Source organism: Octopus bimaculoides, chromosome 16 (genome assembly GCF_046866305.1).
Source record: "Octopus bimaculoides isolate indiv1 chromosome 16, ASM4686630v1, whole genome shotgun sequence".
In the NCBI taxonomy this organism is placed as follows: Eukaryota; Metazoa; Mollusca; class Cephalopoda; order Octopoda; family Octopodidae; genus Octopus; species Octopus bimaculoides.
The window spans coordinates 45,760,482-45,773,381 of record NC_142943.1 but is presented as its reverse complement, the minus strand read 5'-3'; the positions used below and the strand labels follow the sequence as shown (position 1 = coordinate 45,773,381).

The 12,900-nt window shown below is 33.6% G+C and overlaps 1 protein-coding gene across 50 annotated transcripts in view; it reads left to right on the top strand.

The window, feature by feature from the left end:
• Nucleotides 1-12,900, top strand: part of LOC106872489 (centaurin-gamma-1A) — a 168,006-nt gene that overhangs the window by 119,404 nt on the left and 35,702 nt on the right. For 30 of the 50 annotated variants that reach the window (XM_089364597.1, XM_089364616.1, XM_089364605.1 and 27 more), the window contains one exon: nucleotides 32-118. The exons of the other annotated variants lie outside the window; for them this stretch is intronic. In XM_089364597.1, coding sequence (XP_089220723.1) covers nucleotides 32-118 — 87 coding nt within the window. The remainder of the gene's footprint in view (nucleotides 1-31; nucleotides 119-12,900) is intronic. 50 annotated transcript variants of the gene reach the window in all.

Sequence of the window (12,900 nt, the reverse complement as noted above, 5' to 3'; positions counted from 1 at the left end):
TGCATGCTTTGTTTTATTTTTGTTTCTGCAGGGTGCAAGTGACTTAAGGCAGCCTCCCACTCCATCAAGCACTCCTATTCTGGGTTGGAAAAACAAAATCAAATCTAACTCTTTGACTGTAAGTCCCTCTTAGAAAGCTAGTCATCATCCTATTCTCTACTAATTCCTCTTTGTCTTCTCACAACGCACTATTTAAATCCATAGCAAATTCAAAATGGGATCCTTTCCTACAGCTGGTTTTTATTACTTTTTTTTTTTTTGTTTGTGTGTAATAGGTATCCTTGTGTCATATTTTATTTATCATTCTTTTCACATTTTCATTCAACAGTTATACTTCAAACTTGTTTTTCCAGAAGACATTCTAGTCAACTTTTCATAATACCCTTTCAAGACACATCTCACAAAAACTATATCCCCCACCTTGTCATTGTGGTTTAGCCATCATTATGACACAAAATTGATACGCTTGATTTGCTAAGGTGAAGGGAGAAAATTCGTTCTGATAGGGAATTTCTTGCAAACTTTATTATTTATCCAACAGTTTGCTCAAAGAATTCATTAGCAGTTGCTTTTCAATTTCTTGATTCTTCAACTCTAAAACAGAATTTAAAACTAAAACTAGTTGATTAATTTTGGATGTTATATATATGTGTTTTCTTCCTTATATTTCATCATGTTAGTATGATAGCTACCCTTGACATTGAGAGATTTAGTTTTCTGATTAATGTGTTCTTTATTATATATATATATATATATATATATATATATATATATATATATATATACATACATACTATTCTTTACATTATTTATTAAGAACTTGATATTTTTCCATGTATCTTCTGATTACCAATTATTTCATTCATTGAATCCACTTAATTAGTTCTATAATTTTGTGGCACTGAAAAATGTATAGTATGCATTCATTTGACATTATTCAAACTTTTTCATACGTTCTCTGAAACATCATTCTATGAGTAAAATCTGTTTATGTCTTTATAATTCAACATACAGTTAAAGGGTCGAAGCATTAATAAATAATTACTCAGTAGTTTAGAAGACATTAAATAAGGCTGCTATATGATGGTGCTACCTTTTTAGACGGTCACTGCAAGTATTTGGTGATGGCAGGTAACAAATTGTGTGTTTTTGGTATTGTGTTCGCAGATTCCTGATAAACATGTATAAACCATAACATAAATTCCTTAATCAATACATTTTCATTAATGAAACTCTGTGCATAGACTGACAGAATCTGCACAAATTTCTAGGAATGCATATTTCTGTCTTGTGTGATATCAATCATTGTTGTAATAATAGTTAGTTTCCGTTATTATTTTAACTAATTCTTCAAAAGTATATTTTATTTCACTTGAACTTACTTGTTATTCTACTTTTATAAACTCATTCAAAAATTTTTCCCTAAATTGAAGTTGGTTGTTTTTGGTATTTTCTTTATTTATCCTGATGGCTATTCTAAACTCTGACAATAGACTATATTTGCTCTGTTTTTATGGCTTGGCCAGACTTTCTCACAAATCAAAACATCAGTTTTTTAGATTTTGTTCTTATAGTATTCATACTTCAGTAATGCTTATTGTGCTTAAAACTGGCATCAATTCTAGATGTTTTTTCCCCCTTTCTTTTAATGGATAAGTTTACTTTATAACTAATATAATAGACATCAAATTAGTAATCACTGAAGTGTTGGTTTTATTTGACAAGATTTTTAAAAAGTTTGGTTTGTATTAGTTCTAAAAATCTGTAACTACATTTTTGCTTAGGTTCTTTTTTCTCATATTAATATTTAATTTAAAAACTTGTTTCGTTGAAAATATACTATACTTTATTATTCTATAATTTCAAACTATTTTATTTGAATTTTCAGATTTTTGTTATGCTTAAAAAAAAAAAAATTTTTTTCATCTTAACATTTAGATATTTTGTGTATGTTTTTAGAGTATCTTTTATACTCCCATATTTTTATGGTGTAATAGAAGTAAAAAAAAATTTTCCTGAGTAGAATGTGACACACAAATATGGACCCACACCTGCCCTTGAAGACAATACAAGATATTGTTAAATTTACATTGAATATTAGAATCTGTAAGGTTTTCTTTTTCCACCTCATCATTTCATTTTTGATTTATTTCCATTCCAATAAGAATGGAAATAACATAACAAAAATAACTTTAACCTTTTCTAGTTCACCCTCTTTGTATAAATTGTCTTACTGCATTCTAGATTTTCCTCACCCTATTTTTAATCCAGTTACCATTCATGATGATAAGTTGCATGCAGATTCTTGTGTTGTCAGTGTATTCAATGATTATCCATTATTGTCTCTTTCCCCATCATTAATCAATAACTAAAATAAACCTGACCCTCATTTCACTCAGTTTACTGAAAACTTTGGTTCAATAGTTGAAATGATACTCAACACTAATATGACCAAAGCACAATCTAGATAACTTTTTTATTACATGATAAACAAAGCCATAAACTGTTTCACAGCTTAAAAGATTCTGGGTATTTAGTAACATTTTAGCATTCAAACTTTTGCATTTTTATCAGAGAAAAATCCAGTTTTGAATTCTACAGTAAGAGCTTTAAGAATTAGATTGAGCAATTATATGGTTGTGGGTAACATCTCGATTGCGAGTATTTAATATTTACAATTTGCATTGAATTGCTGATCATTTGCTTTTTACATTTAATATCACATAACAGGGTATACTAAATTACCTGATGCCTATCTCATTACCAACAAATATGTAACAATTTTATTTTGACAAACACTTGTATATTCACTTTTCTGAAAAAAATACTCACCATGTTCTTTTTAACCTTTATGTTTCCCTATCAGAATAACTCTGTTCATTATTGCTTTATTAATATACAGTATTTCATTCTAACTTTGTTCCCTACATTTAAATTTCTGTAACATTAGTTTTACTGTGTATGCATTTATTCCCTCAATCAGCTGACATTTCTTTTCTAAAATATTAGACTCTTGAAAACTGGACCCTACTTAATGTGCATTTAAGAATGGTTGAGTGGTTACCTTTGTTTTGCAACCTTATGGTCCCCAGATTTGATCCCATTCTAATAAACACATACACACATAGGGATGAAGCAAGTTTCATATGTTAAAAAAAATGAGCTTACAATCAATGGAGTATGAAGATGATTTCTAGTTTGCTATAATTATATGTAAGCAAGTCAGATCATTGCTATTGTCAGCTTCACACTGACTGGGGAATGTCTGGGGAATTAAGACACACATGATTCAGATCCTAAAACAAACAAGCACATACACACACTCTTACATATGAACAAACTAAATATAAACATTCTGAAAAGTACTGAGAAATATATACAAACACAAATATAATAGCATGGTGTGGAAGTGATATGAAATCTAAGCCTTGATTTGGTGATGAATTGCTAGTTGGTATCACTTTCTTAGCAAGACATACACAAACTATATATTTGTATTATTTTAACACATACACATCATCATCATCATCATCATCATCATTTTATTCTCCACTTTCCATGTTATCATGGAAAGTGGATGTTCACAGTCCAAATAAGTTAATAAAACACATACAATGATTTCATGATTAAACATTCTAGGAATACTACACTTTATGAAAAAATCACCAACGTCACATCTAGTCATAAGTACTGATTGGATGAGGGTTTTGTGGTCACAGAAGATTCCCAACTAAAGTTAAGAAGAATTTCCTTAGTAGAAGTAACAGACTTATATTGTGCCACCCGATTATGGTGCAGAAACCCCAGGTTCAAGATTAAATGCCTTTATATTTGAAGGATCTTTGTTGTTTGGTTGAATTCCCCCTGTAAACATAACTCATAAGCACAACTTTTTTATTTTTATTAATTCTTTTCAAAAATTTTGTAAAAGAGAGAGAGGTAAAGGGGGGGTAAAGTTAGAGTGGAATATTTATATAGAGTTATATATATATATATTTTGACATTATAAACCTTTGTTTAAAGCAGTGATACCTGCTAAGCCTAGCTGTCTGTCTCAAAGTAATATGAGCTTCATGGGTGCTCTTTGTTATTTTTTTTAACATGTTTAGCTACCATGTAAAGGTTTCACTTGTTGGTTTATAGAAACATGTATACATATACTACATAATATTTTAGTAAGGTATTTAACTACACTCTCTGAGTGGTTGGTGTTAGGAAGGGCATCCAGCTGTAGAAACTCTGCCAAATCAGATTGGAGCCTGGTGTTGCCATCCAGTTTCGCCAGTCCTCAGTCAAATCGTCCAACCCATGCTAGCATGGAAAGCGGACGTTAAACGATGATGATGATGATGATTTGAGAAGAGTTTGGTAAGTTCACTAAGGACAGTCCACAGTTAGATTATTAAAAGTGGACTTCTATCTTCTATCTTAATCTGCACCTTCCAGTTGGTTTTGTTGCCTTCTTTTTAAGAGACACAACACCTGTAGACTCGTCAGTCTGCTTCATGGTCCTGGTGGAAAATATGGAAATGGTGTTGCCATAGAGGATAGCAAGGATGATGTTCTGGAACAGCCATTTCAACTCGTAGGACTGACACTTGTGAATAGCCATCTCTATGCTGATAGCAGTAAACTGGGATGTAGTCCGGAGAGAAGAATGCCAGAGGTCTCCACTGCCACAGGCTCAACCACAAATCTGTCAGAGAGCAGTCAATACTTTGACATTTTGCCCTTCTTGGCTTGAAGATCAGCAGAGTATGGAAGGTGGCCAGCACTATAATGGCATGACAATGGAATGGAGGCAGAAAGAATCTGTAATGGCATTTGCAAAGTTCATAAATCTGGAGGCCAAGCCTCAAGTAAAAAACTGATGCACAAACAGTTGCTATTCAACTGAGTGCCTGCTGAGAGTGACAGCATTGAGCTAGGTACAATGGCACAGCATCAGTTTTAACCATCTTCAGAACATAAACCAGAACATACCAGTTAGTGCTCTTATTTATACACTTTCGTATTTAACTGCTTTGATATTTAGAGAGTTTCCAGTTCAGGTTTGTTGATCATTTTAATGTAGTGTCTTTTTCTCATCAAATGTCCGGTTGTCCATGATGATGATGATGATGATGATGATGATGAAACCAGTGAGTAGCCCTAAGTCAGTCAGAAAACAGATGATATTCAGTAAACAGCACTCACTATATACAGGCTGTATAATTTCCATGATCAATTCCAGTAAAGTTTCAAAGGTCACGTTTGAATTTGTTTTTTGCTTTGCTTAGTATACACGAACTTTTTCAATGCTTTTTATACTGCCATTATACTAGATAACCAACCAAAAAGAAAAAAAAGTCAATTCTGATTATACACAAGTGATATTTTTTGCAGCATTTTATTGGCCATAATTAGATCTGCACTCTCTACATAAGACACAAATAAACATTGTAGTAGTTTAAAAACTTATTACATTGAGAAAAAGAGAAAAATTGCAAAAAATTAGGCTTGTCATAAATTATTATTTAGGCTTAATCTTAACCAGTTTTAATCTCTTCTTGATTTAGATGAAAAAAAAAATATTTATATGGTTAGGGTAGGAGATAATAATTTCAGTATGATGCAATGGTGCCTGGAAAATTTCTCCTGAGTAAATTAAAGGCTATTTGCCAACATAATGTGGCTGTCCTGGAAGGGATTATGTTACTGTTGTTTTAGCCCCAGGAAACAGCATTTCTAACTGGCTATATGACACAATATCCAGGTCCTTATATTTTTAAACAGGGAGTTCATCATTCCCATCTGACGCAAAACATCTGTGGACTAGTTTCTGGGTTATTACCCTTTATCAACACAGAGTAGTTGTGTCTCACTTTGAAAACTATATTCGAATGGTGAGTTCAACAGCGCCATCTAGCCAAGCAGCCACTCTGTGTTGATAAAGGGTAATAACCCCAAAACTAGTCCACAGATGTTGTTTTGCGCTGGATGGGAGTGCTGAACTCCCTGTTTGAAAATATAAGGACACAGATATTGTGTCCTATAGCCAACTAGAAACAATGTTTCCTGGGGCTAAAACAACAGTAACAATCGTCCCTTCCAGGACAGCCACATTATGTTGGCAAATAGCCTTTACTTTAAAGAACTGTTACTGAATATCGCTCTTTGAGAGATTTAGAAATAATAATATTTCTATTTCTCCTGAATAATTCCCTTACTAAAGCACATCTTCCCTTGGAATCATTCATTGACCTCATATTGCTAGAGATATTTTCGTTAGCTATGTACATGGTAAATAAAATTTTATTTAAAGATTTTTGTATTTTTTTTTCACCTTTTTTTTTTCTGCTTATTTAAGTTTGTGAAATTATGAGGGCATACATACCAGGCATCTGCAATTATTTTTAACTGATCTGTAAACAGAATTTAGATGTTGTAAATATATGTTTTTTAAAAAAAGTCCAATCTGAATAAAATCACAGAGGAGGTTAACTTTGAGTTTTATCTTAAAGTAGAATATAAGGTGTTTAGGATTTAATCTGTAGATTTCTATCTCCTGTCTACTGCATGACTGATTGTAACTCACCAAAGGGAAAGGTCGGTTTTTTGGGGTCTATATTTAAGTTGCATTTAGTTAAATATTAAATTGTAGGATTAGTGAATTTTTTGAGATAATATATAGAATACTGTTGATACATCACAGATTAAACTGTAGATTGAATTTAATATTTTTGAATATTTGATTTTATAAACTTCTACATTTTTTTTCTAATGACCCTGTTCTCTATAAATCACTGATCAGTCTGTTTAATATGTCACAGTATATCTTAATAGAAACCAAACTCATTCACTGTTAAATTGTACCAGCTTTCTTTAGTTTTCCTAACATATGAATAAGTATATACAGTTGTTCTGGTGTAGTCCTCCCAATATTTCTCACAGACTAGATTTCTTTCAATATCCTTTCATTATTAGAGCATGGCAGTTACGGAATGTGTTTGTCTTTTGTGCAGATGAAGCAGTTTTCTATATGGAGGTTGATATGGGGACCTGTTATACAAATCAATCATTTAGAAACAAGGCTTGATTTATCTACATGCCCAAGCTGCTGCACAGTGGGACTGAAACCTGCAATCACATCTTTGCCTGCACCTGGCTTCAGCTATACTATGTATACTAACTTAAAACATTGTTTGTAATGTGGTGTATCTGGCATTATCATTCAGTTTTGAATATGGTAATTATTTTGTGTGTGTGTGTGTGTGTGTGTGTGTGTGTGTTTAAAATGCCTCCTTAGCTTCCATCACTACAACTATTTTTAATATCCATTTCACCATGCTCACAACACAGGCAGATAGGTTATCTCCAGAATTGTATATCACCAATCATTTCAGTTTTTTGTCACATTAATCTAAGCATCTTTGGATATTGTGATGCCTTCTGTGGTTTCCCCTCTTTCATAGGTTCCATCCACATTGAGCACACTTTAGAGTTATCATCTTCTGTACCCATGGCAGGCTCATTTCACCACAGTCTTTTCCTTTGTGCATCTGATTCGTTAGCTCTTAGCTCATTTATACACCATCATTCATCCACACTGATGTTACGTATCCAGCAGAGCATGCTTTCTTATTTATTTCTTGTCTTCATCAATCCTTTGCATTTTAGGGCCCATATTGTCTTACTACCATGCAGCATTACACTTCAGATACATGCCTCAGTCTTCCTTTCATTCTGAGATAGAAACCTATTGCCTCCAGAAGAGGTAATGGCTCCTTGAATATTTACTAATCCATTCTTATTCCACTTACTATACTTTGAGAAGCTTCACTGCTAATGAGATTACCAGAAGTTATCAACTGCTTCAAGAGACACTGTTTTGGGTGTGTTCTTAGTATTTATTGCCCCATCTACATCTACTGCATACAAAATCTATCTTCTCCATTAGCCTGTCTTTGATTGAACTACACCGTTTGACAGCCGTAGTTTATACTGGGTATAATTTAAGGAACTCTTACCACTACCTTTTCTGCATATTTAGCATAAACAGTTCCCTGTTAAAAAAGTGTGATCCTGTTTTCTTTCCTACTTCTATCCATCTATCTATCTATCTATCTATCTATCTATCTATCTTATATATATATATTTATATATATATATATATATATATATATATATATATATATATATATAAACAAATTTTGTTTAGCTGTTTCTTAAATTTTGTAAAGACTGTTAACTGCACCACAAAAATATCTCACCTTCTGTCTAAAATATCTTTCAATGTGTTTCTGTGTCTTGAAACCCTCAGAGTAGAATTTTGTTCCTTATTCTATCAACAAGATAAAAATATTTCCTTCCATCCTTGAAAGGGCAACGTCAAAAAATATGAAACACATACACACACAAACACAAGGCTTAGACATAGAGATAAGAGGCACATACATATCTAACACATACACACATATCAAAAAGAAAACATATGTATTGGGAAAACATGGAAAGAGACAAACACATATACAAACATGGTACATACATTCAATAGACATGTGTATGTGCACATATCCTTATGTGTATGTGATTGTATGTGTATCTTCTTTAAATAATAGTACTGTTAATACAATACAATGGTTTCATGTGACAATGCTTGCAATTATTCTATTGTAGTTTAATGATACTGGCACCTCAACTATCATGTTAGTTGTGAATGCAAACAAGATTTTGTGCAGTAACAGATGACACAGAGCTAATTAAGCAGGTGAAGGGAAGTAATCAGGGACAACAGGGCTGGTTGCTTCACTTGTATGTGAGTACTAGCCAGTGGTATTTTGACAAAATTAGTATATAGCATGTTTGTACATCTGTCAAGCATAAAATATTATACAATTTTGCAATTGATAATTCATATACCAACTGATAATTTTACTGAGTTGCATGTATTCTTTCTTTCTCTCTGTCTCTCTCTCTTTCTTTCTCTCACACTCTCTCTCTCTCTCTTTATCTCTCTCTCTTTCTCTCTCTCTCTCTCTCTCTCTCTCTCTCTCTCACTCTCACTTTCCCAGCTGAATGATAATGTGTAGAAGTCAGAGAATAAAATTAAAAAATAGTTACAGTTTTAAAACTGATTGCAGTGGGACGCATCACATGATTAAATGGAAAAGGCAGATGACAGATGATAAGGACTCAGTCTGTAACAGACTTGATTTCAGTTGTTTTAGAAAAAATACATTTATGCAAATGTAAGAAAATAATTTAATATTTAATTCCACACATACACATATGCAAATCTTTTGATACATATATACATACATGTTTGTATGTGTGTGCGTGTGTGTGTCATCATCATCATCATCATCATCATCGTTTAACGTCTGCTTTCCATGCTAGCATGGGTTGGACGATTTGACTGAGGACTGGTGAAACCGGATGGCAACACCAGGCTCCAATCTAATTTGGCAGAGTTTCTACAGCTGGATGCCCTTCCTAACGCCAACCACTCAGAGAGTGTAGTGGGTGCTTTTACGTGTCACCCGCACGAAAACGGCCACGCTCGAAATGGTGTCTTTTATGTGCCACCCGCACAAGCCAGTCCAGGGGCACTGGCAACGATCTCGCTCGAAAATCCTACGGGAGCCTGTCAGGCGGTACTGGCAACGGCCACGCTCAAAATGGTGCATCTCATGTGCCACCCGCACAAGAACCAGTCCAGGGGCACTGGCAACGATCTTACTTGGCTTGCCGGGTCTTCTCACGCACAGCACATTTCCAAAGGTCTCGGTCAGTAGTCATCGCCTCGGTGAGGCCCAATGTACGAAGGTCTTGCCTCACCACCTCAGCCCAGGTCTTCCTGGGCCTACCTCTTCCACGGGTTCCTTCAACTGTTAGGGTGTGGCACTTTTTCACGCAGCTATCCTCATCCATTCTCACCACATGTCCATACCAGCGCAATCGTCTCTCTTGCACACCACAACTGATGCTTCTAATGTTCAGCTTTTCTCTCAAGATACTTACACTCTGACGGGTATTCACATTGACATTACACATCCAACAGAGCATACTGGCTTCATTCCTTGCGAGCTTACGTATGTCCTCAGCAGTTACAGCCCATGTTTCACTGCCATGTAGCATGGCTGTTCGTACGCATGCGTCATACAGTCTGCCTTTTACTCTGAGTGAGAGTCCCTTTGTCGCCAGCAGGGGTAAGAGCTCTCTAAACTTTGCCCAGGCTATTCTTATACATTATTTATATCTAACACTTTCATGTACACTAAAATATAGAAAGACCTACAGTAACCATCTCAAAAGAGAAATTCTCTGAAGGCAGCCACCACATGGAAAGTCTTCCGACATTTAACCTCACAAGTATGTTAAATATAAATGTACACAGTTTGATTTTTATCATAGCTGCTTTGTTTGCCCTCAATAAAATAATTCCAGCTCAACAAAGCTTTGCATACACCAGCAGACTTATTGTTTGCTGCTTACATATAAGAATCACAGTGCTTAGAGAGCTATGAGCAGTAGGAAATGTATACAACATTATTTTAATCATCAATGCTTAGATTGCTTAAATTAAATAACACACACACACACACAAAAAGATTCAGTGCTAAAAGTTTCATACGCAGATGAGGCACTTGCACATTTATGACTTAATTGTAATATTTTCTATTAAAAAATACAGCTATTGGGTAAAAATGGTTTTCCTCATCATTTCAACTGCATATGCCATTGTATGTAAACTTGTGTGTATATGCACACGCATATACAATTGTATACATATATACGTATGATTGTTGGTGTTGACTTGTGATGGCGTATGACCAGCCTTTGATTTCTTTCCTTCTTTCAATGTCGCACCTTCTTGTCACAGTTCGCATTACGATGAAAACAGACAAAAATCATGGCAAGTTTGAGGTTCCACATCCTAGATATGGATAAACTTCAACAAAGGATACAGCCTCAGCCCTAACCAGAGAATCATGAATGGTTCTTCAATGCCTTTCTTTTATTCTTATATGCAAGGTAACTGTAGATATGATGCAAGTTTGGTGGGGTTTCCTGTAGCTCACAAGAATGATCTGCAGTTTATGGTTCAAAGTCTTGACTCTGGCTGGCATGTGTACACACACACACACACACACACACACAGAAAGATAGGGTGCAATGTATTTGCACTTCAAAAATAACTGAGGAAAGGACTCAATACTGGTGTTATAATTAAGTCTATTTTATACGAGGTGATGTCTGTGACCTCAGTTTTTGCTTCTCTTGACTTATTGAAACAACTAGCAAAATGCAGGTTTTGTTAGAGAGTTTTGCACGAAAAGTTCAATAAAATGTATGGATAGGGAGAGATGAGTTTAGTAAATCTACCTTCTGTTGTTTTTTTTTTGTTGTTGTTTTTTTGTTTTTGTTATATGGTGATAGTAAATGAAATTTTAACTGATGGAGTTGAAATGGTTTTAGTTAGGAGTGACAATGAAACAAAACATTCTATAAATTGTACCTTATATATTGTATGCAAATTGGGATTGTATAGGAGTTTTGCTCTATGAATAATATTTGAAAAGCAAAGTTCATTTAAAGTTGAAACCTGAAATTTAAATATATTAGAAAGAGAGAAATGTTTAGAGGAGTGTAACCTGTTAATATATTGGTGTATCTGCGATAAAGGAACTTGGATTTGAAGAATAAGTGGGACTCCACTGTCATTTGTTCACACCAATGAAGTAATATAAAATCTAAGTAGGAGTGAATTGTAAGAAAACATTAATTCACTGAAATATTTTCAGTGTAGGCTCTTTGCATGCTGACAGAAGTTTATGAAAGAAGTGTAAATATTGTTGAAGGATATGATGGTGTATCTTGAAACGGCTTTTCTAAACTTGCAAATTACTAACACTACCTGAAACACAAATTCTACTGTCAGGCAGGAAATCAATGCTCATAGATCAATATCTTGTAAATATATATGTAAACACCTGCATGTTATCAACTTGCTTGTATTCAATCTACCTAGGCAGGTGACAATCAACAACTCATTAAAACTACATTCACATCGACATCCATGATCATTATGTATCTATCAGTGTATTTCATTGAAAGAATGCAATGGTTACATCTTAACGATTTTTTTACTGACCTAACTGCATTTCGTCCAAAGGATTGGAAATTTAATAAAGAGAAAGCATAACATGAGTTTAAGAGTGAATTTTTTTTTTTTTTTTTTTTTTTTTTTTTTTTAAAAGAGAATATATATGTGAAAACTAAAAATGTAAATATAACATAATAATAATAAAAGATGTTTGAATAGAAATAAACTAGATTCAAATAAATATATACAAAGAACATAACGCATAAAATATAAGAAGGAAATTGATCCAATTTTTTATTTGATAAAAGCAAAACAGTATATAAGATTTAATACTGTGTGTCAGGAGCATTGTATTTTTTGTGAAATTAATGGATTTATATTATTTCAGAGTCCTATATGCCAAATATTAGTAAAAAGATATCAGTTTAGAATGTAACTTTTGTCTGGGAAATAAAGTTTCATAGGATTCTATTGTACAAGGCTCACAGTTTTCGTTTTGTTTTGTTTTTTTGTTGTTGTTGTTATTTTTGGTATAGTTGGTATTAACTGTTATATATTATAGAGTTCCTTAGCAAGACATTTTCCTTGCAATAAGTTTCTGTTTCCGTTAGAGCAATTACAATGAGATGTATTTTGGTTAACCTGCCAGAGATTGAGTTTTCATTGGTTGAATGTTTAGTTTCAGGAGCTGGTACCATAGTAGGATATTTTTCTTTTATTGTATCATAGAATTCCATGATACTTGTGGTTAAAGAAAATACGACTTTTGTTTCCCATTAATATTCAACTCTCAGTGGTTGTTAGATTTCAAA